Genomic DNA, 18,093 nt, shown 5'->3' with positions numbered 1-18,093 from the left:
GGTTCAGAACCAGAACCAGGGTTCCTACAGCTTAAGCCAACTTAAATTTAAGACTTTTTAAAACATTTTTAAAGCCACTTGAAATGAAATTTAAGACCGACTTCACAATAAACACAAATGCAGAAAAAAACAAAAAAAACGTCACCACATCTATTACATAGGGTTATAGGGACAATTTTACCCACTTTCCTATGTGGTCCAAGGTAAAGTGACTGCTACATGAATAATTGGGGGGGGGGGGACTGACTTGGGAGCTGGTGGCGGTGAGAGATTTAGCGTTGACGGTCGCCACTAACTTCTCCATGTCAGAATGTTACCAATTGTTTTGAGATTTGAGACTAATTACAACCATACAATCCCACTTACCATGTGTTAACATTTTTAAGACGTTTGAAAAATGTATTTAAGACATTTTAATGCCAGTTAAGGCCTTGTTTTTAGATTAATGAATTCAATGACTTTTAAGACTTTTTAAGGATCCGTAAGAACCCTGAGAACAGAACCGGGTCAGAACCAGGTCAGAACCGAGTCAGAACCGGGTCAGAACCGGCTGGGCCTCGGCCTCGGCAGCGTACCAGGCGTGCGGCTTCGTCCTCGGCGCCCGAGGCGACGGCGAGGATCTCGGAGGAGGGGTTAAAGGTCAGCGAGGTGGCGGCCGTCAGCAGGTTCATCACGGCTCTCAGAGGCTTCGGATTGGCCGAGGTCAGACACGCCTCCTGGGAGTAGATGTTGACCACGCCCGACTGAGACCTGCAACACACACACACACACACACACACACACACACACACACACACACACACACACACACACACACACGCACACACGCACACACACGGGATCAACGCTGACACGCTGGCGGCCAATTACAAAAACGTTCTCACAGAAATTGGTCCGTGTAAAAAAATAAATACATTGACATGTGATTTTGTTGTTATTCTTTTTTTCTTTTTTTGCCAGTGCGTTAAAGCAACAACAAGGCTTGGGGATATGTGGTCTTTTATATATTTGAAAAGAAAATATTGTAGCCTACTGTAAGATAGTCACTTTCATAGAATTCTTTATTTCATAAAATATCTACAACAAATATTAACCGTAGAATCGAATCATCCTACATTGTATCGAATCAGATCGAATCGGTCTGTAATAAAAGGAGATTGTTTTTGAATTGAATCGTAATCTGTGTATCTAGATTCATATGGAATCGTTTATCACAGAGATGTGCAGCCCTGGTGCTTCGGCGGTGGAAGAGCAAAGAACCGGTGCAAAGCAGCACTGGCTTCGAACCAGCACCGGAAGCGATATTTTTTTTCGTTGGATAGGTCCGGGAATGTCTCGCCGGTCCCGCCTCTGATTGGCTGGATGGGCTCCATTTTCGACTCTGATTGGCTAGAAGGACTCTCGCCTGATTGGTTGTTTGTTTTGGCTGTGAAACGGCTGTGAAACGCAGCGTGATAAGTGCCTAGATCTACCTGGACTCTCTCTACTGATCTGGCCTGTCCAGCCTCTACCTGGTCTTTTTACTAAACTTAACCAACTCCTTTCTTCGTTGCCTAAACCCAACCAACGGCACAGTTACACTTCTCTCAAACTCAAAATGTAAACTTGGAATACAAATTTAAAAACTAAATTTTTCGGAATGTGAAACCAGCGGGGATCGAACTCGGGTTCACCACACCTAGAGCACTGGAAAAGAGAGTAAGGACACCACCACTGACTCCCGTGGTTAAAGCCTCATGCCCCCTAGTGGCAGGATATGGGTATTGCAACAGCGCCCAGAAAACCCATTCACTCCAATGTATGTGTGTTGCCCACTTGCTGGTAAATTGATGAAAACGGCCGTGTTTTTGTTACTAGGTGTCTTGGTCATATCAAATTATACTTAGAATTTGTTTATTATAAAATGTAGATTGAAACATTAATGTAGACAACTGTTTTTTTTTACTCTCCTATGTGTTAATGTTTATCTGTAAAGGATCCTCAATGATGCTATTAACGTGGGTGATCTATAAATGTCCTTAAATTATTGAAAACACCACACTGCTCATTCACCAACAATGCAGAGATGTCAGTTCTTTTGTAAAACCCATATTCCTCCACCAGGAGGCGCTGCCATTGGACCAATGCTGTTGTTACTCTCTTTCCCAGAGCTCTAACCACACCGCAGGCGAAAACACAAACCGCTTCACCACGGCGTCTGATCACACCTAGAGTTTCAGTTGTTGTGTATGTTAGTTTACTACAGTTCTGTTGTGAGATGACGTCAATCGGAGGAGAGGCATCAGAGACCAATCACAGAGCAGGGTGTGAGCGTGGGGGCGGGGCTTACCCGCAGGCCAGGTACTGTCCGCTGGGCGACGCGGCGATGCAGGTCGACCTCACGCAGCCGTCGTCTGAGAACCGGCTGACACACCGACTGCTGCGCATGTCCCACACATACACCTCGCCCTCCTCTGCACACACACACACACACACACACACACACACAGAGTCACATGACTGAACGTGTGTGATGTCACCTGTGTGATGTCACAGGTCTGGACTCACCTGAGCTGACGAAGACTTTGCTGCCGTCGCGTGTGAACGCCACGCCGCTGACGTCACCGTTGATCTTCATGCTGCGCACAACCTCCTTCGTCTGAACACACACACACACACAATGACGTCATTTTAAACTTTGTCTTTGTGTAACTTCCATGAATTCACTTTGCTTTATTTTAAAGGTCCCATATTCTGCTGTTTTTCAACCATTTCACATGGGTCTAAGTTGTCCAACCATATTGTATTCAAAGTGTATTGTCCCCAAATCAATCTGCAGCTCTAGATCTCAGCAATCTGAAGCGTGGCGGCGACGGTGGACCTACGGCGTAGACCCGACGCCGTCGTTGAGCATTAGAAGTTCTGCGTCGAGGGAAACGCGTTGCTTCCGGTCACAGTAAACAACGGCAACTGAAAAACAAACGCTTTTATTGCAAATGTTGAAGTGCAGGCGACGGAGAAGACGTTAGCGGAGGTTATGGTCTGTCGTCTGTCCGACCAGTCGAGGCTGAACGGGTGAATTACCACACTGACGTTCTGAGCGGACCAATCACAGTCCTTGTGGTTCGCGTCAGGATTTTTTGGAGGTGCACGTCAGGCTGCAGCTACGCCGTCGCCACGACGCAGAAGCATAAACCAGGCTTGTCGCCCCGTCCACACGAATCCGTTTTTTCGAATCCGGATAAATACTTCTACTATCGGATCGGCCTCGTGTCCGCGCGGATACGCCGTTTTCGGGGAGTGAAAACGGTATTTTTTAAAAATGGGTCCCAGAGTGGGAAAATTTGAAAACCAGCGTTTTCGTCTTGACGGCCAAAACTGATTTTTTTCTGAAAAAAATTAAATGGTGTCAGTGCAAATCACGTGAGATTTGGACGGACCAGGAAGAGCAGTGCTGGGAGCTTCCTCTACAAACAAGCTTAAAATATAGACTTATTTAATTTTTTTCGAAACAATTTCTCATTTCGGGGCTTCAATACAAGAGGGACATTACATACGAGCATCATGGAGGTATTTGGATGTTTTTTGGTGTGTCTTTTTGTTACGAAAACAGTTGGTATCCATTTGCAACCGTTATATGGACATGCACTGCTACGCCGAGACCCCCTGTAACTCAGAGAAGCCACGGAGGACTCTGAAACTTCTCCCAGCCCTTAGTCCACATGAGGGGGAGGAGATCATGAGTGATGAAATTAGAATTTTGGATGAACTATCCCTTTAAGGGAGTGAACAGACTGTTTTCACCTCCAGGCGTCATAGAAAGGCCACAGGAACACATAGGACCGCTACAAAACCTGAAGTGGATTTTACATAATATGGACCTTTTAAAATGTTGAGGGGAGGGGAAATTAAATTTGGGCCCAAAGTTTTAGATACATGTTTTTTTTTAAGGATATTTTTTGGGGCTTTTTCACCTTTAATGGACGGAGAGTTGAGAGAAGAACAGGAAATGGGAGGCAGAGAGCGGGAATCGAACCGGCGCACCAAGTGGTCCACCGCTACTAATAATATTTAGATTTCCCTTCTTGAAGTTTCATATTGAGTCGGTGAAACTGAAGTGTGTGTGTGTGTGTGTGTGTGTGTGTGTGTGTGTGTGTGTGTGTGTGTGACCTTGAGTGTGAGCAGGTGCAGGTATCCTCTGGTGCCGGTGAGGAGCAGAGCGCCTCCTTCAGGACAGACGGAGAACTCCTTCACTCTGGCTTCATTCAGACCTGAACAACAACGACACAAAGGCTTTTATTCTGAAAGGCTTCAGGCAAGGCTTTTATTCTGAAAGGCTTCAAGCAAGGCTTTTATTCTGAAAGGCTTCAGGCAAAGCTTTTATTCTGAAAGGCTTCAGGCAAGGCTTTTATTCTGAAAGGCTTCAGGCAAGGCTTTTATTCTGAAAGGCTTCGGGCAAAGCTTTTATTCTGAAAGGCTTCAAGCAAGGCTTTTATTCTGAAAGGCTTCAGGCAAGGCTTTTATTCTGAAAGGCTTCAGGCAGAGGAGACTTGATGAGAGTAACGGCGCTACTTTTATCAGTACCAGTAATCATAAAGTTACAGTTACTGACTCAACAAGTCTCATCACTGAGTAATAAAACAGCTGTTAAAGGGAAGTTACGTGTTTGTTTCAGCTCATCGTTAACAGGAACTAACCAACTCACTCAGTATCCCTCCTCCCAGGCGGAGGGATACTGAGTGAGTTGGTTCAGGGGGCGAGTCCAAGTAATTTAACATAATTGATCATTTTATTAAAAAGTCGTTACTCTCCTGGGGCCGGAGTCACCGATGTGTTCTTAAGAAAGATCTTAGGAAATGTCTGAAAATCTAAAATTAAAGGAATAGTTCACCAACGAGCAATGTGGAGGAATATTAAATGGTTGTTGTGTAGTTTTATGGAGGTTTTTGTGTCTGGCCCTATTGACTCTCATATAGTATAAAGTTTTGGTTGGAACCGGCCTCCCAGGTCTCCAGATGACCTTTGAGGAATAGAAAACTACTACAATGACAGAATTTCATTTTTTGGTGAACTATTCCTTTAAGAAGTTCATAAGAAAAGTGCAATTCCTCAATATTTTCTTAAGATTAAGAACAGTAATTTCTTATTTTTCCTACTTAAGAACTTCTTTAATACTATAATATAAGAATAATCACTGCATCGCACACGACAGGTCGAGGTTGTCTTAGGAAAAAAGTAAAGAACAAATCTGATTTCAAGAATAACATTTATTCTTAGAAAGAAAGTTGAGAGAATACTTAAGAACCTTTTTGGAGAATATAACGTCTTCTCTTTTTTCTTCTTAAGACTAATTTAAAGGGAAAAAAGACACTTGAGAAGGTTTTTTTTCTTAAGAAGGTTTTGTGCATCTTGCCCCTGTGGTAATCAGTTACTTGTATCATGTAGTAACTGAGTAGTTTCTGGGTAAAGTAGTAACTGTGAGAGCGTGCTACCTCTGACGGAGTGGGGTAAAGTAGTAAGTGTAGGAGCGTGCTACCTCTGACGGAGTGGGGTAAAGTAGTAAGTGTAGGAGCGTGCTACCTCTGACGGAGTGGACCGGTGTGACTCGGCCCTCCATCATGTCGTACAGGTAGAACATCTTGTTGTTGTTGCTGGTGGCGATGAGCGAGTCTCCGCCCACGGAGAAGCGTGCCTTGTGGACCGGGAAGCGCTCCAGGTGGAGGCTCTGGATCTTAGGGTTGGTCCTACCGTCCACCTACACACACACACACACACACACACACACACACACACACACACACACACACACACACACACACACACACACACACACACACACACACACACACACACACACACACACACACACACACACACACACACACACACACACACACACACACACACACACACACACCTATCTTTGTGAGGACATGTCATTGACATAATGTATTCCCTAGCCCCTTACAACTAACCTTAACCATCCAAAACAAATGCCTAAACTTAACCATCACTCTAAACCTCATTTTAAACCTAGTTTAAACTCTAAACCTGGTCTTAAATAGTTGTATCTTCCGACAGCAATCACTTATATAGAGTAGCGCTGCCACGATTAGTCGACTAGTCACGACTACGTCGACTATTAAAATCATCGACAACTAATTTAATAGTCGACGCGTCGTTTTTTTGTTTTTTTTTAACTTAGTTTTTCACTCAAAACTGCTGCAGCACCTTCCACACACACACACACACACGCAGCCGCCCACCACACACACACGTGCACTCACTCACGGAAGGTGAGTTACTACAGGTGTTCTCTCTCTTTTCTCTCTCTACCTGTCTTGTCCGTCATCAAGCGGCACCGGTGTAACCGGCCAAAACATTTTATTGTGAATAATTCCTTAGTTTCAGGTGTCTACCTTTATTCATATATGTTTAATGCCAGAGACAAATGAAGGAAAGAAAAACCTAAAAACCCTTAAGTATTTATTTTGGTGTTGTTTAGGCCAGTGCCTTATCCTTATTTTACTCAGCTGATTGCACTTTATGCTACAGTTAAAGCTGCATATCTCATTAAAAGTTTAATGAACTATCTTACTCTTATCTCTACTTAATTGTCTTTATTTGTAGTTGGCATATACCTTAAACCCTTCAAGCTGAAAGCTAATGATGGTATATAAGAGCAGCTGCTGGTACAATAAGCTGTATGTTTTACATTCAGTTTACTTATGATCCCATTAGTCGACTAATCAAAGAAAATAGTCGGTGACTAGTCGACTATCAAAATAATCGTTCGTGGCAGCCCTAGTATAGAGTGTTTGGTCTGAAACACGGGTCTGTCAGTCACTCTGCTCTGCTCTGAGCCCAGGAGAAAACTTTCCTTGTATCCTACAACCTTTATCCAATGAGGAGAGAGAACGGCATAAAGGGGCAGTGCTCTCTGTGTGTGAATGTGGTGACGTAGGGACGAGGGCGGGGACTGCTAACTCCATCAGCTGACAGGAAGTTAGACAAAACCACCGGATCGCTTACTGAAGCTTTAACCCTCAAACAGCCCAAGTGAGGACCGGCCAAAATGTCCTCACAACGCACACACACACACACACACACACTGTAAGGTCATGTGACCCCCCCACCCCCTCCTCTGTGTGACATCATAGTGCGACTTTCTGTCCGTACCTGGAACAGAGACACTGATTGGTCGAGGCCCGCCGTCATGACGACCTGGGCGGTGGGATGGAACTGGACGGTGGTCAGTCTGTCCTCTGAGGGGCGGGCGCTGTTGGCATGGGGACACTTCTTCATCTGAGAGAGGAGGGACGACATCATCATCATCATCATCATACACGTTTCCTTTGTAATCTTAAAGGGATAGTTCAGCATTTTGTCAAATTGGCCCATTGCCCATAATCCCTATAGTCATAGCAGTAGGTTCGTTACCTTTAATTGTCGGTGCAAGCTGTTTTTAGAACGGCGGAGCAGAGCCGTGAGCTGCTCAGAGCTACGCTACGGAGGCTCATTATGGGATTTCTTGGTTTCCCTCATCAAACTCATCAAATACACAATCCAACAACTCCACAACGCTCTGGTGGACAAGTTGTGAGCTGCACATTCACCACGCTATGAGATAATAACACAACGTTACCACACAGAGTTGTTTTAGAGGGAAATTCATGCAAAACCACTGATGCACGTTGCCTTCAGGGACAGTTTTTCATCAACAGTCTCTGTATTTCCCTCTAAAACAACTCTGTGTGGTAACGTTGTGTTATTATCTCATAGCGTGGTGAATGTGCAGCTCACAACTTGTCCACCAGAGCGTTGTGGAGTTGTTGGATTGTGTATTTGATGAGTTTGATGAGGGAAACCAAGAAATCCCATAATGAGCCTCCGTAGCGTAGCTCTGAGCAGCTCACGGCTCTGCTCCGCCGTTCTAAAAACAGCTTGCACCGACAATTAAAGGTAACGAACCTACTGCTATGACTATAGGGATTATGGCAATGGGCCAGTTTGACTAAATGTTGAACTATCCCTTTAACCTCCTCCTATAAGCGTGTGGCACAGTAAAATGTAAAGGAAATCCACCAGGTGTTTAAACTCATCGATTCGATGCGTGTGTCTCACTGACCCTCAGGACGCCGCTGGGCAGACCGTCTGGAGACGCCACCAAGTTCCCCGTCCTCCTCATCAGGTCGTCCTCCTCGTCTTCATCATCATCATCATCATCGTCATCATCATCGTCCTCATCGTCGTCTGCAGGGTCAGAGTGAGTGAGAGCTTCAGGTGCGTCAGGAAAACTCACAACTGTCAACATGGTCAAATTACATCACCATGTCCAAAACCCAACGCTTTGGAAAGGACGGGGATCTTTCAGGAGTAGTGAAAAAGGTGACAACATACAAAACTAAAACCCTCTTCATTCACTACTTCTACTACCCTGGTTGACATAAAAAAGGTGACTGTAGCCAAAAGGTGACCAGTTTGCAGGTGTGTAAATATTTATTTCTTTTTTTCAAGTGCAAACAATATTATGTGCAGTGTTTCCTCTAGGATTTTTTTAAGTAGTGGCAACAACGCGACGTCGAGTAGAGTTATAACTGTAGTGGAAACAGGTGCAAAGTAATGGTAACTGGTAGTGCAAACCCTGCTTTACATTTTTTAACATAAAAAAAAAAGAAAAAAAAGAAAATCTCGCGAGACAGATTTTTAACACGACGAGAAATATTGTCGAGTTTAATCTCATCACACCCCTACCATCTAACCATCTACCATCTCTTTATGTAAATTTAGATTAGATTAGATTAGATTAGATTAGATTAGATTAGATTAGATTAGATTGCCTTTATTGTCATTGAAAAAAAGAATTCAACGAAATTCACGTTGCTTTCCCGCTGTGATACCACACAACACACACAAGACAGAATAAATACAAAACATAAAACCTATAAAAACATCATGAAATATCAATATAAAAGCACAGGGAACATTAGTCCACAACAAAAAGATATTGCATATCGCCCGCTGGGGGATTGCACAACCCATTGTTGCCTGTCTGTCCTTTAGGCTGCAGTTCAGTTCTTTAATGACACAGTGAGCACATTGGTATGAAATGTGCTGTATAAATAAAGACACCTTGCCTAAGAAAGCACTGTTTAACAGCTGAGCAATGATCCAGTCTGGCAGGTACAACATCTAATCCCTGTTTTGTTCCTGTTAGATGAACGACTGATATGAAGACGACTACCAACTGGTTTAAATGCAGTCAAATGTAAAAATGTAAGATTTCACAGCAAGTATTCTCTGAGTTACAGGAGACCGCGTAGCAGTGCATGTCCATATGACGGTTGCAAATGGATACCAACTGTCTTCATAACAAAAAGACACACCAAAAAACATCCAGATACCTCCATGCTGCTCGTACGTAATGTCCCTCTGGTATTGAAGCCCCGAAATGAGAAATTGTTCTGAAAATAATTACATAAGTCTATATTTTAAGCTTGTTTGTAGCGGAAGCTCCCAGTGTCTCAGTTCACGGCTCTTCCTGTGTGACCGGTGGAACAATTTCTCATGTCGGGGCTTCAATACAAGAGGGACATTACATACGAGCAGCATGGAGGTATTTGGATGTTTTTTGGTGTGTCTTTTTGTTACGAAGACAGTTGGTATCCATTTGCAACCGTCATATGGACATGCACTGCTACGCCGAGACCCCCTGTAACTCAGAGAAGCCACGGAGGACTCTGAAACTTCTCCCAGCCCTTAGTCCACATGAGGGGGAGGAGATAATGAGGGACATTTCAATTTTGGGTGAACTATCCCTTTAAATAAATGAACACAACATCCTGTTAGTTTCTACCTGTTGCCTTCTTCTTCTTCTTCTGCTTCTTCTTCTTCTGGGCGTCGCTCTGCGCCCACGCCGGAGCTCCGCCCATCGCCTTCTGGAACCTGAAACACAGGTAGTACAGGTGTGTAGTAGTAGTAGTGTGTAGTAGTAGTAGTAGTAGTAGTGTGTAGTAGTAGTAGTAGTGTGTAGTAGTAGTAGTGTGTACTCACTGCTCCCTCATCCTCTGCTGCAGCTTCTCTTTGCTCATGGTGACCTCAGCGTCTCCTCTGACCAGGTGTCCACGGTAACGATGCTTCATGTCCACCCTGAAACACACAGAGGAGGGGAGGGGGGGGGGGGGGGTCAGTCCAGCTGAAGCTCCGCCCCCTGGTCCAGCTGAAGCTCCGCCCCCCTGACCAGCTGAAGCTCCGCCCCCAGTCAGCTGAAGCTCCGCCCCCCAGTCAGCTGAAGCTCCGCCCCCTGTCAGCTGAAGCTCCGCCCCCTGTCAGCTGAAGCTCCGCCCCCTGGTCCAGCTGAAGCTCCACCCCCTGTCAGCTGAAGCTCCGCCCCCTGTCAGCTGAAGCTCCACCCCCTGGTCCAGCTGAAGCTCCACCCCCTGTCAGCTGAAGCTCCGCCCCCTGTCAGCTGAAGCTCCGCCCCCTGTCAGCTGAAGCTCCGCCCCCTGTCAGCTGAAGCTCCGCCCCCTGGTCCAGCTGAAGCCCCGTCCCCTGTCAGCTGAAGCTCCGCCCCCTGGTCCAGCTGAAGCCCCGCCCCCTGACCCGCTGAAGCTCCGCCCCCAGTCAGCTGAAGCTCCGCCCCCAGTCAGCTGAAGCTCCGCCCCCTGGTCCAGCTGAAGCCCCGCCCCCCGGTCAGCTGAAGCTCCGCCCCCTGTCAGCTGAAGCTCCGCCCCCTGTCAGCCGAAGCCCCGCCCCCTGGTCCAGCTGAAGCTCCGCCCCCTGTCAGCCGAAGCCCCGCCCCCTGGTCCAGCTGAAGCTCCGCCCCCTGACTAGCTGAAGCTCCGGCCCCTGTCAGCTGAAGCTCCGCCCCCTGGTGTCAGTCATATACTCACTCCTCGTCCTGCTGGTCGTCGTGGTCGACCCAGACCGGCCCTCTGCTCGCCGGGCGCCGTCCGGCTTCATCCTCGTCCGACGCTCCAGACTCCGCCCCCTCGGCCTCCTCCACCAATAGGGACGCAGGCTGCTCCTCCACCTGCTGCTGAGCCAACCAACAGGCAGAGTCAGAATTAACCCGTTCATAACAAACAGGACGTAACAGAGAGGAAGGAACAAAACATCTGGCTCCAGCTGGTCAAAGGTAATCTGATCTGATCCAATTGGATTCTGGATCACGGATCAGATCAGATCTTGAAAATGGCGAGCCTAGAAATCTAGCTGCACCCTAGTGGCATAGATATATCTACTGACTAGATGCTGCGTTCCCAGGCAGCTCTATTGAGTGGAATACGTCAACACGGCGGCCATCTTGGTGAGGGGGAAGCCGTGTCTACTTCCTGCATCAGAGGTCTATCATCCATTAAAATCACTATAACTCACTGAATATTCAACAGATTTTCAAGCCGTTTGGTTTATTATAAATATCAGACACATATTTATGATACGACAACAACAACAAAAAATTTAATTTTTTTTATAATTTTTGTTTTAATGTATTAAACATACACTTAGATACTCAGACACACACCCACATGCATAAATACACTGAAACATGTTCTACAGGGTCTGACTGGTCTGACTGCTGGTCAGACGTTTATATGTCTATGGTCAGAACCCCCTCACCAAGATGGCCGCCGTGTTGACGTACGCTGAGAAGCAGAAGGCGTCATCTAGTCAGTAGATATATCTGCCCCCTAGCAGCAGCAAATCTCTTTGCTCCGTAGGTGGGTCTAGAAACGAGCCATAGGAACTTGTTGAGTCTGGAACACCGTTTGTGTTGACCAATCACAGCGCTCTATCTGTTTAGAGAGTCGTTGGGCGGCTTAACGCCATGACGACATACATTTTAATTGGCTCGTCAGGCTAACGACATCCTGCTCTTTGCTCTGATTGGTCGTAGCGCTACCCTATTGGTGCAGAGGCAGTTTGACAGACAGCCTTCATCCCGCCCCCTGGATGAGCCGAGGTCTACCGCTCGTTACCAGACTAGACATGTTCATGATGTAGTCTGGTGCTTCAGGATAGATAATTGGATGTTTCAAAACCAAAAACGGATTCAGAGACCGGATCAGATCACGTGATCCAGTCCTGGTTTTCATCTGGATCAAACATCAGTTTGTGTTGTTCAAAACTTTTCAGTCAGATCTGGAAAACTTTGATCCAGAAACACAGGATCATTCTGATCCAGCAGTCCGGAGGATTCAGGAACAACATGGGATTTAGATTACATTCAAACTGGTCAAATAAACTTGATTTATAATGTAGAATATAAACATTTATTGGTTTATATTTTGAACCTAATTTTAAACCCTAACAGCAGGGCTGTAGTCCATATCCCAGTACTGGAGTACTGGAGTACTAGAGTACTGGAGTACTGGCTCGGCCTGGCGGCATCAGAGTACCAGTTCACCTACTGGGATAGACTGCAGCGCTAATAACACTGATTATAAATAAAGTTCACTTTGAATATTCTACAACTGAAATACTTTCCCTCAAACTGAATTGAATGAAATGTGAAGTTGGAATTTGAAACTCATGAGGAAATATTCACTATTTCACTACTGTAGCTACTGTTTACAGCCCAACCAGAGACACTGAAGAAACAACACACACTCTGACCCCACGCTGCTGCTCTACCTGTTGTTAACGGACCAATCAGCTTCATTCTACCTGTTGTTAACGGACCAATCAGCTTCATTCTACCCGTTGTTAACGGACCAATCAGCATCATTCTACCCGTTGTTAACGGACCAATCAGCTTCATTCTACCTGTTGTTAACGGACCAATCAGCTTCATTCTGCCTGTTGTTAACGGACCAATCAGCTTCATTCTACCTGTTGTTAACGGACCAATCAGCTTCATTCTACCCGTTGTTAACGGACCAATCAGCTTCATTCTACCTGTTGTTAACGGACCAATCAGCTTCATTCTGCCTGTTGTTAACGGACCAATCAGCTTCATTCTACCCGCTGTTAACGGACCAATCAGCTTCGGACATGCTACTCCAGTCAGAGTAAATGTCTTATTCTCCACATCAATGAATGACTCTAATAGTTTGTAAATGAATGTAAGGAGCTTTGAACTCTTGTTAGTGAGAATGAACTCTTTGAAAGCAGCTGCACTGATGTGCTGCTTTTAGGGGTTAGGGTTTCCTTCTCTGACAAACACAGCTTGTGTCCAATAGGATTTTAGACAAAGACCTGAAAGTCACCAGTACTTTTCAGCCGTACTACTAATTAACTCCAGTTAAAGTACTAATATTTGTCTTGGAAATGTATTCAAGTAAGAGTAATAAGTACCAAAGAAATCTAATACTCAAGTAAAGTACAAATCCTGGATATGTACTTAAAGGGACAGTTCAACATTTAGTCAAATTGTCCCATCACCATAATCCCTATAGTCATAGCAGTAGGTTTGTTACCTTTAATTGTCGGTGCAAGCTGTTTTTAGAACGGCGGAGCAGAGCCGTGAGCTGCTCAGAGCTACGCTACGGAGGCTCATTATGGGATTTCTTGGTTTCCCTCATCAAACTCATCAAATACACAATCCAACAACTCCACAACGCTCTGGTGGACAAGTTGTGAGCTGCACATTCACCACGCTATGAGATAATAACACAACGTTACCACACAGAGTTGTTTTAGAGGGAAATGCAGAGACTGCTTGATGAAAAACTGTCCCTGAAGGCAACGTGCATCAGTGGTTTTACATTAATTTCCCTCTAAAACAACTCTGTGTGGTAACGTTGTGTTATTATCTCATAGCGTGGTGAATGTGCAGCTCACAACTTGTCCACCAGAGCGTTGTGGAGTTGTTGGATTGTGTATTTGATGAGTTTGATGAGGGAAACCAAGAAATCCCATAATGAGCCTCCGTAGCGTAGCTCTGAGCAGCTCACGGCTCTGCTCCGCCGTTCTAAAAACAGCTTGCACCGACAATTAAAGGTAACGAACCTACTGCTATGACCATAGGGATTATGGTGATGGGCCAATTTGCCAAAATGTTGAACTATCCCTTTAAGTACAGTACTCGAGTATTTGTACTCCGTTACTCCCCCCCCCCCCCCCCCCCCCCCCCCCCCCCTCCCCCTCCCCCCCCCCCCCCCCCCCCCCCCCTCACCTCCAGCCTCCCCAGCAGCTCCTCCTCGGCTCCGAACAGCTGCTCCTCCAGCAGCCGGACCGAGTCGTCCTCTTCTCCCAGAGCCCAGACCCGCTGCTGGTTCCTCCGCTTCTTCTCCTCCTCCTCCTCCTGGGTCTTCCTCCGCTTCTTCCGCTTCTTCGCCTTCTGGGCCTGGACCGGGACCGGGACCGGTACTGGTTCTGGTTCCGGTACTGGTTCTGGCTCCACCTGAGTGTCCGCCATGCTGTGTTTTAGTTATTTTAGTTTTAGTTTTATTTGTAGAGAACTAAACCAGAGCGCTGTGATCTGATCTGATCCGCAGCAGCTGATGTTTTCCACATGTGCGACGCGCTGTGTTTTCCTTCCGGTCTGTCACGTGCTTCCGGAAACGTCACTTCCGCCCCCGAGGATAGAGCCAATGGATAGAGCAGTAGAGAGTAAGGACAGCATTGGTCCAATGGCAGCGCCTCCTGGTGGAGGAATATGGGTTTTGCAAAAGCGCCCAAGAACTGACATCTCTGCATTGTTGGTGAATGAGCAGTGTGGTGTTTTCAATAATTTAAGGACATTTATAGATCACCCACGTTAATAGCATCATTGAGGATCCTTTACAGATAAACATTAACACACAGGAGAGTAAAAAACAACAGTTGTCTACATGAATGTTTCAATCTACATTTTGTAATAAACAAATTCTAAGTATAATTTGATATGACCAAGACACCTAAAAACAAAAACACGGCCGTTTTCATCAATTTACAAGCAAGTGGACAACACACATACATTGGAGTGAATGGGTTTTCTGGGCGCTTTTGCAACACCCACATCCTGCCACTAGGGGGCAAAACCCTTAAACCCTTAAACCCTTACCACGGGAGTCAATGGAGGTGTTGTTACCCCCAATTCCAATCCGCCCCCTAAAGACTCAGGCCCTGAACCCTCACTGACTAAAGTGACGTCAGCTCTAAGTGACAGAGTGTGAGAGTCTGTAAGGGTCCAGATGCTGTAAACATGAATGGAACAGCACTTACCCACTCTCACGACACGTTACCTTGACAACAAAATGTTTTTAACTCCGCCCTTGGACCTATAATTTACTGTAATTTCAATACGCACAAGGTGTGTGAGGTGGACGGACTCAAAACAAAATGTTCCTGGATCAGATCTGATCAAATCATCATCGATAATCACAAACTGCACGTTAATACTGACAGTAAACTGCTTCTTTTCTTTTTATTTATTCCTTTTTTTTGGCTCCTGTCCATTAACAATAAAGAGACTGGCGGAGCTCTCTCTGACTACTTGTGTTAATTTCTTTTTCTTTTAACACTTGCGTTCCGACGGCATCCCATGTGTTATGGTTTGACTTCACAACGCTATGAACTGTGGGTAATTCCCCTACCCAAAGTCAGCATCGGTGCTGACTGACGGTAAGGGGGCAGTAAGGGCTCATTCACTGACTCACTGACTTGATGATCTGACAGTGGAACAGCCCTCACACACTCACAGACTTCCCGTGAACGCGCCTCTAAGTCAGTGAGTCCGTGAGGGGTCGGATTGGAATTGGGCCTTTCTCTCTGTTCCAGAGCTCTAGACCACCAGTGTTCAGAGACGGAACTGCAGCCTGGAGACCGGAACCAGAAGTTTCACAATAAAAGCTTCTTGTTTTGAATCTGACCCATAGACTGTAAAAAAATCTGACCCATCGCTTAGTGTAAGATGACACACTCTTCATTTGGTTCATACTGAGTCTGTTTATGATCAATCAATCAATAGATCGATCAATCATGTGCTGAACAAACATTTTTATCTTTCCTTTTACTTTTTTTTAAAGACTGGGAAGTAAAATAAACTTTATAGACCTTCACTGTGAAATGACATGTTGTAAACCTGGGACAGTCCCAGTCTGGGTCTAAAGCTACTGGACCACCACTACAGACCACTACAGACAAGTAGGGACCACTACAGACCAGTAGGGACCAGTAGGGACCACCACAGACCAGTAGGGACCACTACAGACCAGTAGGGACCAGAACAGACCAGTATGGACCAAAATAAAAATCTGTTGGGATATTTAACTTCTCTACTAGTTGAACATTTGTGACTTTATTCATTTGACTTCCTGTTGATTCTAAACTCTCAGCTTCACTTTCACACCTAGAAATAATAATATTGATAACAATAATAATAACATTATTGATAATAATAACTACAATATTGATAATAATATTGATTTGACACGATGATCAGATGATTTGTGACCTTTAAATCAAACATGGCGTTCACACTTGTCATGGCTCAGTTTATTTTTATGACATCACAACGTTTTATTGAAGGTAACAACACTTTAAGGTCTCGTCATCAACTTATTGATTAATCAGTTATCAATATCAGTGAGTGAGGAGAATCCACCAGCTTCACCTCCACGTCGTCGCACGTCAGCCAAACAACGACTTTAATATCCAACATTTATCCTCAGCGTAAACGAGTCCCGTCTCTGTGATCAATACTGTTATTGATTATATCGGTTCATGACATTACAACGTGTGTGTGTGTGTGTGTGTAACACGGCTGTGAGAAGGTGAAGCGCCGCCATCATGCTGCTCCAAGACGACATGCAACAGGTTAGTGGTTAGTAACAGGGGGCGGGGCCAGCTGAGTCCTTGGCACTTAGAGACTTGACCTCGCGTCCCGCCAAAATAAAGCACGTCACATCGCTGACATCACCAGCACAGGTGCGTCTGGTGATGATGACACAGGTGAGTTTAAAGGGATACGCCAACATTTTTTTTTTTCCGTGTCTTGCCTCACTCCCGAGTCCATGACCAGCAGATAGACACCATCCTTTCAACTGTGCGTGCAGTAACCATGGAGATAGAGCCGTATCACCCGTAATTAGCTTAGCTCAAACACTGGAAGTGTATGGGTAGTGTTAGCCTGCCTCCACCTAAAGTCACTAATTAGCTTAGCTCAAACGCTGGAAGTGTATGGGTAGTGTTAGCCTGCCTCCACCTAAAGTCGCTAATTAGCTTAGCTCAAACGCTGGAAGTGTATAGGTAGTGTTAGCCTGCCTCCACCTAAAGTCGCTAATTAGCTTAGCTCAAACACTGGAAGTGTATAGGTAGTGTTAGCCTGCCTCCTACCCGAGCTGAAATCAGCAGTAAGAAGCTGATTTCATTTTAGCTCTAAACTCTGTAAATATATCACTTTATCCACATTTCAAACATGTTTAGGTGAGAAAGTAGCCGTTTAGATCAGCAGTGTGTCGTTAATTTGTCTAAATACCAGCTGTTTACAATTTTGTTGGGACGAATTCGGCGCTACTCAAGCTAGCCGATGTAACCAACGCACTTCCGGTTACTTTCACAAAATAAAACACCCGTTGCCCTTTACATACAGAAAACCATGAGGATAGAATGTGTGCTTTTACTTTGAAATAGGAAGCTAACCTACCCTCGATGTAGCTAGCTTGAACCAAAATAAAGCGTCTTTGCTTGAACCCTCCGTTTTGACCGATCTCGTCCCGTTAGCGGCATTTGACCGCTCAAGATGCCTTACCGGAGAGTTTTGTCAGCTCTGAGACGAAGATCGGCCCGCCGGTTTCCGTTCAGAGTTGCTGAAGAGTTTCTCTGATGACTTTAGGTGGAGGCAGGCTAACACTACCTATACACTTCCAGTGTTTGAGCTAAGCTAATTAGCGACTTTAGGTAGGAGGAAGGCTAACACTACCTATACACTTCCAGTGTTTGAGCTAAGCTAATTAGCGACTTTAGGTGGAGGCAGGCTAACACTACCCATACACTTCCAGTGTTTGAGCTAAGCTAATTAACGACTTTAGGTGGAGGCAGGCTAACACTACCTATAGACCCTTTCAGTGAGTATAAACAAAGACAGGTGTGGCTCATTAGAAAACGCTCTGGTACACTAAATTGAATGGAGCCTTAATTAGTATCCTTGGTAACACCTGTATTTGTTTATACTCTCTGAAACGGTCTATA

General features: G+C 45.4%; 1 protein-coding gene across 2 annotated transcripts in view; it reads right to left on the bottom strand.

The window, feature by feature from the left end:
- Positions 1–14,463, bottom strand: part of utp18 (UTP18 small subunit processome component) — a 33,070-nt gene extending 18,607 nt beyond the window's left edge. The window contains exons 1-11 of one of the 2 annotated variants that reach the window (XM_083976508.1): positions 14,096–14,463; positions 10,872–11,017; positions 10,033–10,128; positions 9,836–9,924; positions 8,108–8,232; positions 7,159–7,284; positions 5,560–5,734; positions 4,150–4,250; positions 2,548–2,638; positions 2,330–2,453; positions 576–750 (exon numbers count right to left, since the gene is read on the bottom strand). In XM_083976508.1, the coding sequence (XP_083832634.1) occupies positions 576–750; positions 2,330–2,453; positions 2,548–2,638; positions 4,150–4,250; positions 5,560–5,734; positions 7,159–7,284; positions 8,108–8,232; positions 9,836–9,924; positions 10,033–10,128; positions 10,872–11,017; positions 14,096–14,338 (1,491 nt within the window). In that variant the 5' untranslated portion in view covers positions 14,339–14,463. The remainder of the gene's footprint in view (positions 1–575; positions 751–2,329; positions 2,454–2,547; positions 2,639–4,149; positions 4,251–5,559; positions 5,735–7,158; positions 7,285–8,107; positions 8,233–9,835; positions 9,925–10,032; positions 10,129–10,871; positions 11,018–14,095) is intronic. The other variant, XM_083976509.1, reaches the window with a different exon arrangement.
- Positions 14,464–18,093: the final 3,630 nt, after the last annotated feature.

The sequence above is a fragment of the Trachurus trachurus genome (genome assembly GCF_905171665.1).
Source record: "Trachurus trachurus genome assembly, chromosome: 8".
NCBI classification, from domain to species: domain Eukaryota; kingdom Metazoa; phylum Chordata; class Actinopteri; order Carangiformes; family Carangidae; genus Trachurus; species Trachurus trachurus.
The sequence above is the reverse complement of the archived record's forward strand: the minus strand, read 5'-3'. Positions and strand labels throughout refer to the sequence as shown.